Here is a 19,238-nt window from a genome sequence, read left to right on the forward strand (position 1 = left end):
GTATCCTACTCAACATTCCTCGCAGACAGTCAGCCAGGGCCGGACTGATAACCCTTCACTGGCTTCCAGTGCGCCAGAGAGTTATGTTCAAGGCCATGTGCATAGCTCATCAGTCCTTCTGGAACACTGGCCCCAGTATCACTCAAGATCTAATAACCCACTACACACCCAACAGAAGTCTACGCTCGAGTCAGACCTTCCTGGCAATAGTTCCCAGGATAAAGAGATCCAGATCCGGAGGCAGGTCTTTCTCACATAACGCCGCGAGGGCCTGGAACGCCCTTCCGCTGCATCTTAGAGCCAACCCTAACCTTCTAGCCTTCTGCAAACAGCTGAAAACCTTTTTATTTCACCCAATCTAACCTACCCCCCCTTCTCCCCACGGGTGCCTCAGTCTGGTCTTACGGTATTCTTAGCGCTTGGACGCCTCCGGGCAGCAATTCGCGCTCTACAAATGCACATCGAATCCAATCCAATCCAATCCAATTCCGTGTGATTATAATGAGCAACAGGATAATAATGTTCAACTAAACACTTTTAATATACAGTGTCATTCTTACAGCTATGTTTGAGTGTGCTATAATAAGAATGTAATTGGGTATGAATTTCCACTGTCTCGATGAACCCTTTATGGGACTGTTAGTAACCTAGCAAACGCAAACACCCTCCTGGCAGAATTCTCAGTGTCTTGTGTGGGGCTTCAGTTGAACCGGAGATCCTTACACAGTGATGGTTCACTGAACAAAGTCCTTGCACATGATTGTTAGGATCACAAACCCTGCAGACTTATAATCTAGATCACAGGATTTACAACACAAGGATACTTCCACTCTTCTCACACTATTACCACTAATCAAATGCATGAAATTCTGTATTAGTATGTGTGCATATGTGTGTCTATGTGTGTGTTTGTACAGCATTCTTAGCATGTAACTCTCTTAATAATAAGTTTCACAATGGGTTTGTTGTATTTATGAGTTTGCGTATGTAGTTTGGGGCACAATCAGCTCTTGTTGATCCATTTATAATAGGCATGGCACTCTGGTTCCTGATAATAATCTAAGGGCCGGTGAGTATATCAACATAAATTGCCGAAAAGGCACACTGTGTCTGCCTTCTGAAAGTTTTGTTTCTTAGCAAGCAAACATTAGATCATATAGAGAGGAGGATTCCCATATATAGTTAGTTGAATATTTATTTGTGAGTTTTGCAGAATGCTTGGGGCTACCTTATGATTAGTCTGAAACTCTTGGATGACCCTGCTTGAATGAACACATGCAGCTTGATGATGGCACAGGGCAGGTGATCTCAATTGCATGGATAGTTCTCTTGTTGAATATTCTTCAATTACAACCCTGAATGTCAGGAGTTCAATGAAAAAGCAAACAACAATAGTCCAGTCATTAGTAGTTTGCTGAATCAAAATGAATTGGATTTGGTGTGGTTGGCGCTTTCCTTAGTTTAAGACCCTTTCATTCCAGCAACATTAACCTATGTTTCATCCTTATGAATGATCATTGATGGATCAAACGAGTGGCCAATAATTAGAGATTTCTGTTTAGATTATAATGTGGAGCCATTTTTCCCAATTATTTAAGACCTTTGCCTCTTTAAGCTTTGTGAATGATGCAGACAACCTTAAATGTAAAACTGGTTTAGATAGAGGCCAATGGCGAACTTTCCGTGAAAGGTTGCTGTGGTCATGTTTTGAAAGTTGAGGTGCTGTCTGGCTGCCCGTTTCCATAACCTTTGTACTCTGGAGATACGTTTTTGGGGCATACCACTATAAATTATACTGCAGTAGTACAAGTTTATCAATCGTACCCAATGGAAGGTTTGGAGCAGTGGAAATATTTTGAGGAGTATAGGGCCATATGTATGAAGGTACCGATTTGCGATTCTGAAATAGCGATTTTTAAGAAATCGCTATTTCAGAATCGCAAATTGGTATGTATGTACAAATTCGCATTTTTTTAGCGAATTCTTAGTATTCCTTAATTGCGATTAGCAAATTGCGAATCGCAATTAAGGAATACTTTCCCATTCATTTCTATGGGCCAGGAGGCCCATAGGAGTGAATGGGAAGGTATTCTCAATTTTGCGATTCGCAATTTGAAAATCCAAATTGAGAATAATTTCAAGGGTGCAGGGATGTCCAAAGGACACCCTGTTGCACCCCTGAAATATGCATGGGTGCACATGTGGCGCACATACATGCCCTAAGGGCATGTATGTGCATCACATGGCACTTTGAAAAATGCTGAAATGTGCATTTTTCAAGGAATTTGCAACTTACCACCAACTAGAAGTTGGTGGTAATTTGCGATTCCTTAAGGGCATTTTGCTAATTTTTTTTGCTTCATACATTGCATTTAAGGAATCACAAAATTTGCGATTCCTTAAATGCAATTGCAAAACAAGGAATCGCAAATTTTGCGATTCCTTATTTTGCACCAGATTTTACTTTATACATGCGAATTTCGGCCTTTGCAAATGCGAATTTGCTTCATACATATGGCCCTAAGAGAGGTAAAGATTGATACATTTTACATTCGCAATGCCATGGGGAGCAAAAAAGAGTTGAGAGTGAAAGATTATGCATAGTACATGGGCTTTTTTGGCAGGGAGGGCGTCGATTTCCAGACATTGAGGCTACTTGTAGGTTGTTGCAACGTGGTTAGTCCTGCACACATAGGATGTCTGATTTGGATGCATTTATGCAGTGGGAGCTCACATTCATCTAATGGAATATATGCTTCAAGCTCAAGGTAAACTTTGTGAAATTGTTTCATTAATTCTGTAGCCAGAAATAACTTTGAGTGCCATGAGCATGCATCTGGAAGTAAAGTCTGTGTTGACTGAATAGCTGTGCCACAGAACATATTGAGATATTAAAGTGTACTCGGCAGAGGGATGAACATTATGAGATGCCACATGGCAAGTGCAATGTGAACTACTGGACTGAACCAATCCTGGATTTCCCATTAAAGTGCGGGGAGAGTGCTTCATATGTCAGATAGCAAAGTTCCATGAAGCAATTTATATCAAGAGAAGACTTCAATGAAGCAAAACTCTTTAAAATACAAGCCTGATGTTACTAGCAGTTCTCTGGGTGTTGACCTGTCAGCAGGTTACATTTATGGCGCAGCCGGCAGAGGCCCTGTAGTCAGAAACTAAGCACTTTCTTCACAAAGAACTGAAGCAACCAAGAGAGGGGAGGATGCGGAGTCCTATTACTGCCACCCTTTAAATGGCCCCCTTTGCAGTTTCTCTGGAGTGCTCTCTTCACCAGAGAAGAGCATCTCAGGACTTTTTCCAGTAAAAAATCCATGAAATTAGATGCAATCATAAAATTACCAAAAGGGCGGAGAATAACACAGTTTTGCATGCATCTCAAGAGGAAATGATAGGCACCAGATTGTCATATACAATGGGTGTTTCCCATGATCATATTTCTGATTCTTTAATTTATCGAGCATTTTTAATGTCAGCAGAAATAGTAAGGCTGTGGCTGAGTTTGTCTCTAGCGGATTGCATATGGCTCAAAAACAGTGGAAGTGTGCGATTTTCTCGGGATTGCCAACGAACTGGTATCGTTCCACAACTTGCACTTCAATACAATCTAGTAATATGTCTCACAATTTTTTTTTGCTTTTTTGGTGGAGGTCAGCCAAAATAGACATTTTTTAAAAAACAATTCACAGAATTTTCAGAAAGTGACACAATTTGGCGAAATGGATTTATTGCCATTTCATGTGAAAATTAAACATGTGTCACACAAGATTTCAACAGCTGTCACTGTTGAGTAGATTTTCTGCTGGAGCCAGTGGCCCATTGGAACAAATACACAAAACGTTGTATTAGTGAAAGCTTTCTACATTTTGGGAAATTTGTGTAACATAAAATACACAAATACACAAGACTTTTTTGAACTCAGGAAAAAGCCACCTAGACCTATTTTTGAGAGTTACATTTATACCTCGTAGAACCTGATTATGAGTTGATTAGTACTGGTGGGGTGCAAATGTCTATTATCGTGCAGTAACACTCTACCAGTACTGTACAGTTACAGGATAAACACCTGTGGAATAACGGTGTGGACACAAGTTAACATGCACTATTCTGGATAGTATTCCCTTTTCTGAGGGGCTGAATTCACAACTTTACCACGTGTTTCGACTTGATGGAGGGGGTAGGCAAAATAAAGGGTTGACAGGGGTTATTAGTTCTGGCAGGGGAGAGCCCTGAATTCTCCTATCTTGCTAGACAAAAAAACTGGGAGTGAGTAGGGGACTTGGGGGCATATCAGCAAGGGCCGGAGATAATTATCGCTCAGCGCTTTTAGCGCAAGGATAATTATCGCTGGCTAACGCTGCATTGTATCGCTGAGATAGCGTGCTATCAGCAACGCTTATCTCAAAAGCGATACAATTCCAAGCGCAAGCTGCCAAAAGTGTGATTATCGCTGGAAACCCAGCGATAATCGCACAACATTTGGCGATAGCTTGATGATAGGGCAGGGCATACTTAGCCATTATATCCACCTTCTATTGGATATAATGGATAATTCAGACTGCAAGCAGGCGAAAGGAAAGTAGCGATAACCAAGGTTAGCGCTACTTTTCTTATCGCTATGCTGTTTAGCGCACCGCTTGTTAATTGGAGAAATGTCGGTTAGGGACATTTCTCACGTTATTTAGGTGTGGAACCCCCACTTTGCATCTCATTAGAGATGCAAAGGGTGGCGTAGGGAAAAAGGGTGCAAACATGCGATTCTGCATGTTAGCACCCTCTTGTTAATAGGGTGATAGCTTTAACTCTGCTTTTTTGGCATATTAAAGCCAGAAAAGTGGAGATGAAGCCCTTGTTGATATGCCCCAAAGCCTGGCTGCTAATGCAGCCAAAGCTTCTTATGATTTTACAGGCAGGAATTATTGGGCTGTAACATTGAGTCTGGTGTTCCTACGTAAGGACCAATTATGATCAGGCAGAGGTATTTACCCAGGGATAGAGCTCAGTCTGACTTGTAATCAAGCCCTTCGTGGCGAATAATATACTTTGCTACATTCATGCAGTGTACAGACCTTTGCTTGCAATGTTGTTCACTGTGACATTGGTGCTCAGTGTGTGCTGTCTCTTTACCTTGTTAATGATTTAAATGTTATTGATATCATTTATTACCCATTTTGGATTCCACTTGTAACCTTACTGAACTCCAACAAAATGTTGTCTTGTGGAAGAAGGGACGGTGCAAGGCATGGGCAGTGTGGGCAGCTGCGCAGAGACTTAAGGCAACCAGCATGGGGCCTTGCACCAGTGCAACACACCACTGGTCTTCTTGTACCCTGCTGATCCAATTGAAAGAAAGGTGCCTCTTTGCCAATGGGCCCATGGATGGTGTGAGGATGCCAAGGGGAGGGGACAATCCCTCTTGCCCCCGGTGCAAGGAAACACAATTTGCAGGTTTATCCTACAATTAGCCCAACATGACCTGTAAAGGAGTTGGTTGTAGGTGGCTCAGTGGAGGAGCTGCAGGCCAGTAGGAATCTGCACGAAGCAGCTTCCGGAGCCCTGAATGTGTCACTTATGTAAATTAGAGGGGCATTGCACATTCCCTTATGGCCGGGTCCCCAAAAAACATAATACCGGCCCTGTGTGGAAGTGCTTTAATGGACTAAAAGAAAAATACTAAACATACTATGACAGTCCCAGTGTTTTGAAAATTCTTAGCTCACTTTTACTGAGTTCTCTGGTAACTTGAGATAGTGTTCAGATTGGATGCAGGTGTACACCCCTCCCCCACACCTCAAACCGTGCAACTTGTCCCCCATCCCCCTTTATTGTTAGTGTATAGCTGTATTTGTGTCATATTTGTAAAGCTGGCGCCCAGCTGAAATGTGGTTACCTTAGTTTAGGGTGGATGGTAGAGATATACTCAGACAATATGCTGGTAGGGTATGGTTTCTGAGACAAGAGGCAAGCTATTTATCATGCAGTGATCTTTTTCTTGAAGTTAATACCATTACTGTCAAACTCACAAATGGTGATATGAGGAAGCTTACAAATTATCCACTGACAATTGCTCTGGCTAGCACTCCCATTCATCATTTTCTGGCCTCTGTGCCACTCTAGGCAGAGGTTTACAAATCAGTTCTGACCCTTCGACTTCTCTCGTCAAAAGTGACCACAAACCACAAGCAACCCCAGACCAGTTTTGAACACGTTGGGCCACATCAGTATGGTACAGGTTGGATGCTGTGTCACAGCGAGCAAGGAACCTATGTCTGGGCATACCTTTGGCCACCTAGGGTGCTACATCAAACAAACAAAAGATGGTGTTTCTGTCATTACATTTTCCCCAATCAAAACAGTTGTATGAAAAAAGAACAGAGCTCTGCTATGTTTGTTTTATTTGTGAAGAAGAGTAGAGAAGTAGAGCAGAGAAACTATAATGTTTTACATGTTGGCATTATTTTGGATTTGGTCACTCCGGTCAAGGTCAGACATTGCTATAGGGAAACGCTCACTGCTCCTTCGTTCTCAGACCGCCTTAAATCTCTGAGACAAACTTGTCATAGACAAGAACGAGTATGGCGAAGGAAATATGTACTAGTGGGAAAAAATATAGAGATCTGCGTAGAGACTACAAGCTTGCCATTGTTGAAGAAAAATCTAAATTTTTCACTGATAAAATCACTAATACCTCTAACTCGTCCCGAGAGCTATTTAAGATTATAAATACAACATCCTCCCCAAAGAACCTAACACTTTCAGATGGTACTCAGGACTTCTGTGATTATGTGGCTCTTTTTTTTGGTCAAAAATCCTGAACATACATGCTGAATTTGTGAAAACGAGTGATTGAGGAGATATACAACCCTAGAGAGCAAGGTCCACAGGAGACGGTAGATAACATAGTGAGTGAAGAGAATTTGGTAAATCAACCTGTATTTACATATTTTCAACCTATGGGAGAGGAAGAAACTAAAACATATATCTCTGATGTACTAAGTCAGTATCACCCTTTGAACCCTACCCACAAAAAAGTGTCCATCTGTCCGCACAAACAATTGCAGGGCCGCTATCCTCAGTCGTAAGTCGATCTTGACTGGATGCTTTTCTAAGACATGGGAAGAGGAAGCAGTTAGACCTCTCTTAAAAAAAAACTTACCTGGACTCTAAGTACATAAAAGAAATCAGGCTGTATCCCTACGTCCTGTTCCTGCAAAAATCCTGGCGAAACATCTGACTGACCAGCTGATAAAAATCATGGAGATCTATGAGATACTGGACCCTTCACAATTTGGGTTTTGTATTTGTCATTGTACAGAAACCATCCTGGTCTGGGTAGCACATAACATTAGATTGCTGGTTGATGCGGGTCAGGCTGCGGCATTGATCTTGTTAGATCTGTCTGCAGCCTTCAAAGTGGTTTCACCTGTGGTCCTAACGTACCTCCTACTCAACTCAGCTGGGTTCTAAAGACACTGCTTTGAATTTTCTAAGGTCATTCTTTTAACGGACAGAACACAGAGAGTTGTCTGTGGTTAGCTAAAATCTAAACCCTTCTCTCTTCCTTGTGGGGTATGGCAGGGATCCTCACTTAGTCCCACATTGTTCAATTTAAATGTCTCCCCTCTTGCAAAGTTAATCCAATCTTTTGATCTTCAGGTGTTTGCTTATGCTGATGACACACAAATCATTGCATGGATTACAGATGATGGGCACAAAATTGCCATTCATTTCAACAACTGTATGAAGGCAATCTCTGTCTGGATGAGGGAAAATTGCCTTAAGTTAAATACTGATAAAACCAAGGTTATTATCTTTGGAGGTCTATCTTAAGTTTGGAACCAAAGCTGGTGGACAGATGAGTTGGGAAGTTGGCAAAAAATCTTGGTTGTGGTTTACCATCTGCTTTGCTCTGATCTGCAGGTGAGCTGGACAGTATCATCCTATTTTATTATGGTCAGAATATTGTGGAAAGTGTATCCTTACAATACGCAATCAGGGCACAAAACAGTAGTTTTAGCACTGATCTCTTCAAGGATCGATTATTGCAATGCCCTCTATCTAAACATCAACGAGTATTTGTTCAATAAACGTCCAACTGCTCAGAATGCAGTGGAAAGGCTTATTCTAGAAATCCCCAAGTATCAGTCCGTCTCTACGAAGCTTTCTAAGCTGCACTGGCTTCTAGTTAGGAAGCAAATTAATTTAAAAACCTTATGCATTTCTCATGAAGCCCTGCACAGTTCAGGAACTCAAGCTTTGACATCCAAGTTGTATTGGTCCTTGCCGTGCGTGTCACTCCGCTCTGCCAAGCATAACTTGATGGCAGTTCCTAAATTCCGGAAGGTAAGGTGGGAAGGAAGATCTTTTTAGGTGGCCACAGCTAAGCTGTGGAACAGCCGTCCACCCACTTAACTAGCCTCAAGAATCATCTGGCCTTTAGAAAGGGCCTTAAAAACTGTCTTTTTTCCACAAAGTGCTTTGATTTCCCCTAGGTCATGTATGGTTGTTTGCAGGTCCCTAGTGCAGGTTGATCTAGTGCTTTGAAGCCATGAAGCCATTTGGTTTGTGTGCACTTTATTAAAAAAATGTCATTTAATTTCATTCATGGGTTTGAATAAGAGACGTTTGCTCTATGTTTCTTTAAACTTAACAAAAAATTCACTGATTTTAGACTTTTTGTTTCAAACAGACTGCGATTAGCACAGAAGCCTTATCCTATCATTAAATATTGCCAGAGAAATAGAGCTAATATGTGTTATGAGGTGCTTTTTAAGAGCTGTGAAGAATTCATTGAAGTAGTCATTTATTTATTTACACATTGTGTATGACTTAATACACCTCACTGGGTGTAGAGTCGTAGCATGTTTTATCCATCACATAACGTCTCTACAGCACACATGTCTAAACGGGGAACGTCCTTTACAACGGAACTTTTACAACGAAGTACCGTTATGACGCAGGTTTAACACCGAAAGTCATTACAACGACTTTCGCTGGAGGGCGCTCTCAGATAGGTAATAGTTTAATTTACTATGCAACACCTTTCCTACTATCCACGGGGACTTGAGTTGGAATAGTAAATTAAACTATTCACTATCCAGCACCCCACAACGCAAGTCGTTGTAACGACTTGCGTTGTTAAACCTGTGTCGTAAAGGTACGCGTTGTAACGGTATGCGTTGTACCGTCATACAGCCAGTCTAAACAGCAGAATGCAGGAAATTACACTCACAATGACTCAACACATATTCCCTGGAAGCAGCTAGGGATCTGCAGGCTCAGAATCAATGGAGCATAGGAATGAAAATGTACTGTTATCTTACTAAATAATTCCCTGGTTAAATGCATATTTGTATATATGACTGTGTATCAATAGCATGATCTTAGCTTCTGAGCAGCAGTGCACTGAACAGTGGGCGAGAGCCCACGGGTATTATTGAAAATATTTTACAAGAAGCAGGTAACCGGTACAATCCTATTGCAGGTGGTAGCAAAACACATTGAACAGATTGCTCTTCAATTTCTTTCTGAACAGCAGGATGTTTGCAGCACTTATGATATCATTAGAAATAGTACAACAAACCATGGATATATTCATAAAGAAGGACTGCCTTCTGGTTTTTCTCTTTTTTTGTGCATTTCTTCAGTACCCTGGTTCTAGGTGAGGCATTCTGTACTTGAGGTTGCTAGTTTCTTGGTAGGGAGGGTTTTTGCTTCTGATGGCTTTTTAAGTGATGTTGGTGGTCCTGAGCACAAGGCTGGCCTGGAGGGGGTGCCAGTGTGGGTCCATTAGCATTTGGGTCATGTGCTCAAACTTCTCCAAGAGCTTCATGAGACATCTTGCAGTGTGTCCATTCTTGGGGGTTCGTGAGATGTCCGATAGTCCATTGAACAGGGCTCTGCCTCAATCAAGTAGATGACCAGAGCTTGTACCTGTGCCTGAAATAATAATTTGAAAGGAAGAGGGACAGCTTTTTAAGTGGACGTGGCTGGTAAACTGGATTTCCTGTGCATCTGTTTATTGAAGTCAAGAACTGTGTTGAGGATTAATCTCAATGGTTTGACATTGGCTGTCAGGTGTCAATACATTTAGTTTCATTATGAATAATCATGTTTTAATCTGTGGAGAGGTGGTGTTTTGAGAAACAGGAGGAATTCAGTTTTCATAGTCTTGCGCTTAATGTAGGTGTCTAACATTAATTTATGGATTAGATCACGGCATGTTTTCAGTCATTCAGTGGCTTTAGTTAAGAAGATGTTGAGATATATTTGAGTGTTTGATTTCAGGATATTAATGGTTATTGGGGTTATAGACTGAGAGTATGGCTCCAAGGGGCTCCATGTACATGTTGCAGATTATCAGGGACAGAATCATTTCCTGGGTGTTAAACAGGAGAAAGAGAATTGTCATATGTATGAGATGTTGGAAGCTGGTGGCAAAGCAGTGGATGTCAGGGAGACCAAACTGTATGTGAGTTTTGAAGGTCTGGATCAGTGCTTGATGGTTGCGTGAGTCAAAGGCTGTGGAGTTCTAGCAAGTTGTGGGGGCTGATATCTTTTTGTTGCTATTGAAGAGGGTTTTGTTGACTACTTGGAGAATTGAATTCTCTGTGCTGCTGTGTGCTTTGACGGCAGGTTGGTGGTCTATCATTGGTTGGAGACTGCTGTCTCAAGAATTGTTCTTTATGACTGGCAGGTTTGTCATTGGGCAATATTTTGCAATATACGTTGGGTCTAGAGTAGAGTTTTTGCAGTTAGAGAGAGCATATGTCATGTTCTGAGGGACAACCTTATGGTTTTTAGTAAGAGGGAAGAGATGAGGTTTCCCCCACGTACCATTACCCTAATAATTTCTCTAGCGGAACCAAATGTGGTGAAGATGTATTGAGTGAGCCTAATGAGAGATAGGGTTGTGGGAAGACTGAATTGAACCCAACAAGGAAGAATCAGTGGACATCAAATGTGAACATTCATGATGCCAGCCAGTGGAAGGAGCACAGGAACTGGATAGTTGATGCCCATTTTGCCACTGTCCGATGAGATACCACAAGCCACAGGCCTCACATAAAGTCATTGTGCAGATTGTGAACAAACTGACAGTACACACACATACCGGGTCTTCCCCACTTACATACATGATGTACGTCACACCTCCATTTTCTAATTAAAATTTACAGTATGTCATTATAAGGTTAAAGATTGTACCTTTTAAAAGCAGTACTAGGAATGCAGTGAGATGTTTTTGCCAATGTGAAACAAGGAGATGGGGTTACAGCAACACACTTTTGTTTTACAGGCATGTGCTGCCCTAGCAGCTTCTTCACCCCAACCCAGTAGCCTACTCTCGGGGGTGGTACATGACATATTCCGAAGCCTAGTTCATTTGAAAGATTTTATTAAGAATGGAGTCTGATGATCCTTTTCTTTCTTTTTTAAACTATTTATTTGGTAATAGGTAAATATGGCTTTGATTGTTTTTTAATGACATTGCCTGATATCTTCCAAGCTATTCTTTGTGATTGGTTACTAGATGAGTCTATATCAATGGGTGTCCCTGAAGTGAACGTTATCCATCCGCAGATAGCCCAGAATGCTGCCGCAAGATTATTGTGTGACATCCCAGTTTGGGAATCGGTAAAAAACATCTATTAAGACTACACTGGCTTCCAGTGGAGGCCAGAATAAAATGTAAGATATTGGTCTTTACACATAGAGAACGGCACAATAAAGAGCCAAAAAAAGTTAGGAGTTTAATATTCCCACTATATTCCAAAGAGACAGTTGTGATCTTGCATAGAAGAATGGCTAAAGCAGACAAAGGTCAGAAGGGGGAAATGGGGAGGAAGATCTTTCTCCCACCTTGCTCCGAAACTATGGAACTCCTTACCACTGGAATACAGGCGGTTCGATGGAGAACTAGAGTGTCATAAAAAGATCAAAACCTGGCTGTTTACGCAATATCTTTAAGGTTTAACCTGTCCATACGTAGTACCTGACTGCCCAGCGCTGGGAAGCCCTAGGGCAGCCATGCGCTCCTTCCCACCAAAGTCATATTAATTGAGAATCATGCTGTTACTGGGTGCAAAAACACTTCAGCTGTAGCATACATTTGCCATGACACAGCTGCATTTTTAGACCTGATTTACATCTTTATGCTAATAAATGGTGAATAACATTTACAAGCAGTAATTACACCTTCTTCAAACACATCAGTCCTACGAGGGCAGAAGTATGCATGGATTATTACCACCAGATAGAACCTGGTGATAACTGTTCATGCCAATACAAAGGTAGCACGGTGTGAGCTCAACTCCTAATCTGAGTTACACCTAGGGGGCTCAAATACACTTGGAGTATTATAACTGGGTGTGTCATAAGTTACTTTCAATCTATCTAATACCAATGTGAATTTTAGCCTCTGCCAGGCCTGCTAGCTCATAAAAAAACTATTTCAAGCTATCTGCCACTAAGCAAAAAACTCTAGTCACTGCAGATGGAAATATTTTACAACAAGCACACATGTATGCCTGAACTTTCATTCACATCACAACAGCTTCCCTGACATAACCCCTAGGCATTGTTATTTTTAATATAATCAAACTATGCACTTTTATCTATATCCTAAGTTAACAGAAAGTATTAATCTGTTTTGTGATTTTTGTAGTTTATTACATGTAAGTTCACAAAGTGCAATGCTGTGATTCCATTCTGTGCACACGTGAAGCAGAGGGCATGTAGGAAAGTGGATTATTAGTAGGTGAGAGTATTCACCTTCAGCTAGTAATATAACTGCAATCATTAATAGAACTAGTCAAGTCTCAATATATAAATCCTTGTTCAACCCTTGGTAACTTAGGAAACGAGCAGTCAGGCTTTACTTAGGAGACAGGTTTGTGTAAAGCATTTAATATCACCAAAACAGTAAATGAGTAACAGACCCAACTTCAATAAAATTTCAACAGCAATTTATGAAAATAGAGAATAGTGTTATCTTTAAAACAACACCAAAATTACAAAAGTAGGGAACAAGAGATATGACTTTTTAAATATTAAATCAAAATATTGTGCATTCTTGCACCAAAAAGCTTACAGCTCCACTCCCATCTATCTGGTTTTGCTGGGCCATGCCAAGTTAAAGTTTTAGGCTAACCATACTGGAGCGTGGGTCAAATAGTTGGAGTGCTAGGACCCAGTCAAAAGTTTACCTTCGGACTTAGTGCCTGATTTAGATTTTGGCAGCCATGTTACTCCATCACAATGAACAGGGGTGGATATCCTGTCCACCGAAATATAAATCCCAATATATCCTATGGGATTTATAGTTTGGTGAACAGGATATCCGTCACCTTTGTGATTGAGTAACACGCCACGCTGGGATCTAAATGAGGTCCTTCGTTTTTTTCCTGGAGCTTTCCTCTTGTTGACGGGCTCAACAGTGTGTCCTCGACCTTCTCGGATCCGGGTCGATGACGTAGGGCTGCCGCAGCACAGCTGGTCTGTGAAAAGACAGGCATCGAATCCTTCAGCTTCAACGGCGAGGAGGGTCTCAAAGCAGGCACCAATGCTTTCTTCCCAGCTCTAGTTGAGTTCTGTCTGGAGCTTTTCAGTAGGATGACCAGCAAGGTCGATCCAATCGGCGAGTTGCAGTCGAAGGCTTGACTCTCTATGTCGAACCAGTCTCCTTCTGGAGCTTTTTTGCAAAAATTTGACGAAAGTTTTCAAACATTGAGATTTGGTTGTTTCTGAGTACCTTTGGGCACGATAAGGGTCCAGCATCTCCAGCTTGGGGTTCAGAGACTCTGGATTGCCTCATGGAGGCTAGGACTCACTTTCCCACAATGCACCACTACAGTCCAGGGAAACATCCTGTTGCTGATCAGGGAGTCCACTCTTTTTTCCTCAAGAAAGGCATTGTCCTTTCTTTGTGGAGCTTTGTGAGTATAGCAGGTGCAGTCTTTCTGAGTACAAGCCATCTGTGGTGCAGTTCAAGAGTTCAGTAGGGCAGTAATTTTTCTTCTGATGTTCCAGGCAGTGTTCTCAGAACCTCCTGCAGCTCCTACATATTTATCTATCATTCTGGGCTGGCAAGACGGGATCCACCCCAACTAATAGGGGTAAAGTTACCTCCCCTTGCTATGACCACTTCCTGTAAAGTGTGGCATATTTCTGACTTAAAATGCACAGTTCTCACAAAAATCAAAATGGAGAACATCTCTCCTTGGTGTGTGTGTTTGGTTACCCCAACCCAAAGGTGTGGCTAACAACTGACTACACTCCACTTCCAGCCCCTCTTCTAATCTAATTAGGGGGCTCCTATCCGGCTGGGGATGTAGGAAGTGGGGCCTGGCCTGGGGCCTATGATATCTGGGGCCAGATGTAAGACCATTCAGTTTAGCGATTCTCAAACTGCACAGAATTGCAACTTGCAATTTGAGACTCGCTAAACTGAATGTACAACAGTGTCTCAGACACTGTTTGCGATTCCCATTGGGGTCGAAAATTGCATGCCTCACCAATATTCATGAGGCAAAAGCAATTTGCAACTCCATTGGGAATGGCTAGCACTCACAGGGATGGTGGCCGGCTGTGGCCAGCAGACCACCATGTCTGGGACTGCTTTATACATAGAGCAGTTTTTTTAAAATGCATCCCGTTTTCCTTAACACCATGCGCGCTACGCGTTTTCCCGCTGTGCGCTAACTTTTGCGAAAACCCGCGGTTCATGACGAGCTCAGCTCGTCATGAGCGTACGAGAGGCGTAACTCATGACGAGCTGAGCTCGTCATGAGCGTCGAAGGGGTTAAAGGAAAACTGGCTGCATTTAAAAAAGAAAATTTAAAGTTTCAGTTTCATTTTTTAAGGGCAGGTAAAAAATATTTTCGCATCCATTCACAAAGGGGAAGGGGTCCCCTGGGACCCCTACCCATTTGTGAGTGGTTTAACACCTACTTGAATTAGGTGGTAAAATGTGTGTGTTTTGCAACCACAAATGCAGTTGCAAAACAACAGTAAATGTCATGGAGTCTTCCTATTAGGAAGGGACGCCCCTTCCTAATAGCGTGAGTCGCAACTGCTATTTTGCAAGTCAGTGACTCGCAAAATTGTGTTTGTACATGCCATGACACTGTTTTGCGTTCGCAAACGGGCTGATCTCCTGTTTGCAAGCACAAAAATGGGCTGCACATCTGGCCCCTGGTCTATTACCTTAGGAATCCTGCCTATCTACCTAGCCCCCTACCTTTCCCTAGCTTTTCCAGGAAGCAAAATTCCTCTCACAAAATGGCTGTATTGTTTCAGCTCCAGGCCTCTTTACACCTACTCAAGGAGCAGCTTGGCTCAGGCTGTCAAAGGCTGGCCACTCAGAAGAGGCTGCTACAGGGCTGTTCAAGGTAACTTCGGTATAGTAATTTCTAAACCTACATTCCTGTAATAATTACATTAAATCTAACCATGGCAAGTTGTTGGATTTAATGAGACCATTAATTTGATACTTTGAATGAAATTGCAATCTAGCTCCAACGCAAAAATAGACTTTATTAAGTTTGATAAAGCCTTTGCCATGTTAGCCTAAGGGGTTAGCAGCACTACAATAGGGAATAACAACATTGGTCATTTTTCCTTACCAGGGCATGTAAAACATATTTTATATCATTCCTGCATTATATAACAAGGCACCCTATCCTTGGGGCACCTAGGGCAGATCTGTGGGGTGACTTATAAGTAATCAAAAGGTAGTTTTGGACTTTTAATTCCAAAGTCGTATCTGGACATAGTTTTATTCTACAACCAGCCTGCAAAGCAGACCTGGCTTGAAAATGACACCAGACGCCACAGCAGTGCACACTTAAGTGCATTAAGTCCACTGGGGTCTCCAAACCTACATGCCCTACCATATATTAGGGGCTTAGGATGTCTCAGGCAATTAGAATTATACCAATTGCATCTATACAGGACAGAGCACGGGCCCTGGTTAGCAGAGCCAAGGGCACTTTCAGTGCAGTAATCACCAGCATCCGTAAAAAAAAAAGGGGTCGTCAAGGCAAAATCGATACGTTTCCTACAGGGCCATACTCACATTTTCACGAACTTGTTAACACAGAGCATGCATTGCGTCTGTGTTTCTGAGCTCTGCTGTCTGTAGTTCATTTATACGGTTTCCGAGTTAGTGTATGCGTTGTAGGCAGCACGATTCTGTTGAAAACAGTCCTATTTCCCCCTTCTCACCTGTAACTGAGGTCAAAATGACACAATGTACAATGTAGCTATTATAGTCAACTATCGATTAGCCATAATCATTGGCGATCAGCTTGATTTTCAGGGTCGGTCTGGTCTACTGGGCAATCCGGCAATGCCAGAAGGGCTTGCCCAATGTGTGGCCTAGTAAGCAGGGTTTCACTGTTGATTTCCCTGATATTAAAACTGCAGCAAACTCAAATCAATGCAGTTTTACATACCTTGCAAAACACAAAGTATGTCTTTACAAGTTCCAACATTGGCTGTTTAATTAACTATCTTATTAACTAATGGGCCCAACTTCTATGTTGGTGCAGGGGACAACTTTCTGTTCCAGTCCAACTCTGCTATTTGTTTTAGTGGATTGAGGCATCTCTGCCTATCTGTATACAGAGCACACTTCACATAATTTAGCAAACCTATTTGATACAAATGTTTCGCTTTAGCTTCCTGTCTTCCACTTCTTGACTTCAATGATCCTCACAACGCAGACAACCATATCATTTAGCAAGTAATACCGGAAATGGAAACAGCTTTTTGCTAGTGTATAGTTTTTTACGAGGTACTTCGTGTACTCAGGTATTTCAAAGTGCATGCATTATGCACCTAAATCATAAAAAGACACCGGGATGAAGCGACGCCAGGAAGAAACAAGATGCAAAACACACTTCTATATTACCTTAATGTAAATAACCATCAGCTACCTCAGTTGTCACCACCGGAGCCCCATAGCGTACCTTTTCCTTTCCAGTGAGCTTGCGAGGCAAAGCCAATGTGGCCCCCATACTTCCGGTTGAACTCTGCCATCAGGGCTTTGTATGGGTTCCGAATCAGCAGAACGGCCGAGTCAAAAGCTTCGATTTCCTTCCTGCCACTCTCGTGGGTTTTTATGCAAATCGTCCTTCCGCTTCTCCAGTGGTCTCGCTCCCCTTTGAAGCCTAAAAAGAAGAAGGATTAGAAATGTCACCTTTTGCAAGTTGAGTACTTCCCCACTCACTCCACCCTGCTTTAAATGTGTATGTGTTGTGACTCTATCACAATCTTGTGATAGACATATCCTTATATCTGTAGCAGTTGTAGTACAGTGGACAAGATGTTAGTCATGCTTTGACAGAGTATCCCATTGCCCAAACTCTAGATAAGGCCCTGTTAGATCTGGCATCCTTGGCGCAGTTTCCCCTCTAAACTTTTTGCCTTCAACCCTCCTGTTTTGCTGACTTCTTTTGTGCTGGCCTAAGGACTCTGCGTCTTTACCAATGCTAACCAGTGCTAAAGTGCTTGTGCTCTCTTCTCTAAACATGGTAGAGTTGGTTCACACCCAATTGGCATATTTACTTGTAATTTACTTGTAAGTCCACAGTGACGTGGTACTTCATGTACCCAGGGCCTGCAAATCAAATACTAATAGTAGGCCTGTAGCATTGATTGTGCCAACCACTTGAGTAGCCAACTGCAGACTGTGTATGCTATTTTAAATGGCATTTTGACTTGGCCAGGCCCAAACATTCCTTACTAATAAATCTAAATCACCCCCCTGTGTAGGCCCTGGACAGCCCAGAGGGTGTGTGCAGTGTACTTATAATGTAGGAAATGTACTTAAAAGTTGTACATGCCTTGGTAGTGAAAAGCTCTTAAATTCGTTTTCCACTACTGCAAGGCCTACCTCTCTGTAGAATAACACTGGAGTTGCCTTATTTCATTTAATAAGCTGTAACATCCGAATGGGAACGGATCACCAATTCATGTTTCATGTCTTTGGAATTTAATGGAAAATCTTCTTTTATAGCATGGATTTTATATATTGTGTCTAGGAGGAATAGACAAAGCTCAATTGTTAGCTATTTATTTTTTATTTATTTTTAGCATTTGTAAAGAGCACTGCAACCCTGCGGGCATCCTGGCGCTGGCACCTGGTCATCTGACCGAGAGACAGGCTGCTGGCACTAAATGGTCAAGGGGGAGAATTGCCCATTTCAAAAAGGGGCATTTTCAAAACTTTAATTTATAGGGCTTAGATATGCTTGGATAGGCCAACATTGACAGGATGGGAGCTGGAAACTGTGCACAGCCCTATTTAAACTAGAATAGGCCGTGTACTGCCTCCACACAATGGGCTGCATACCCTTGTAGTTAGTCCAGGACAGTAGAGGCAGAAAACCTATGCACAATAAAGGGAAACCTCCAGAGGCTTCTCCCTCTTCAGTACACTTCTGGACCTGTGGATATTCTGCCAGGAAGAAGGACTGCTGTGCTGCTGATGTTTCTCACCATATGCTGGACTGCTGCCCTGCTGGACGACTGCCTTACTGTACTGCTACCTTGTTGGATTGCTGCTTTGGTGCCCTGCTGCCCTCCTGATGGAGTCAGAGGGGTTGGACTTGCACCTGACTCAGACCACCAAGAGCTAGTATGCTGGCCTCCTCTTCAGAGCCACAGGGACATAACAGGCTCACAGTCACCTGAACCACCACCCAGATCCAGCTGGAGCAAGCCCCTGACCAGCAAATGGTGCCCCTCAGGTCATAGACAAATTGGTGTGGGCTCAATTGAGCTAAATTTAAGTTTGGGCTCTTCCCGACCATGAACAGGAATGTTGGTGCCAAAGCTTTGTCGTTCGCACTGCCCGCCAAAACAAAGTTCCCTCACCCTTCGTGCTACAGCATTGGCCGCCTGCAAGGAGCACCTCCGTATTACTACAGCCTAACCATTTACAACAACAACAGTATCTTCAAGCTACAGCATTGATTACCCGCGGTGCCTGGTCTGCTCTTCATGCTACATCAACAACCGCCCGGACACTTCCCTGCTCTTCACGCCCCTCTCCATCCTCATGGGAATTTTTCTCTGGGCTGAGACAGTAACTTTTCAGCTGGACTAACTGGTCCCTGTATCAGACCATCACTCATTCGCGTTCGGCCCAAACTTGTGACTTTCTCATGATCTCAAATGACCAGTCAGCCATGTGTAAGGCTTGGGCTTTTGGCGCTATT

General features: G+C 42.5%; 1 protein-coding gene across 1 annotated transcript in view; it reads right to left on the minus strand.

Annotated features, from left to right (window-relative positions):
• Positions 1-19,238, minus strand: part of WSCD2 (WSC domain containing 2) — a 1,121,035-nt gene that overhangs the window by 122,485 nt on the left and 979,312 nt on the right. The window contains exon 9 of the mRNA XM_078667416.1: positions 16,986-17,186. Coding sequence (XP_078523542.1) covers positions 16,986-17,186 — 201 coding nt within the window. The remainder of the gene's footprint in view (positions 1-16,985; positions 17,187-19,238) is intronic.

This window comes from Lissotriton helveticus, chromosome 11 (assembly GCF_964261635.1).
Source record: "Lissotriton helveticus chromosome 11, aLisHel1.1, whole genome shotgun sequence".
NCBI classification, from domain to species: domain Eukaryota; kingdom Metazoa; phylum Chordata; class Amphibia; order Caudata; family Salamandridae; genus Lissotriton; species Lissotriton helveticus.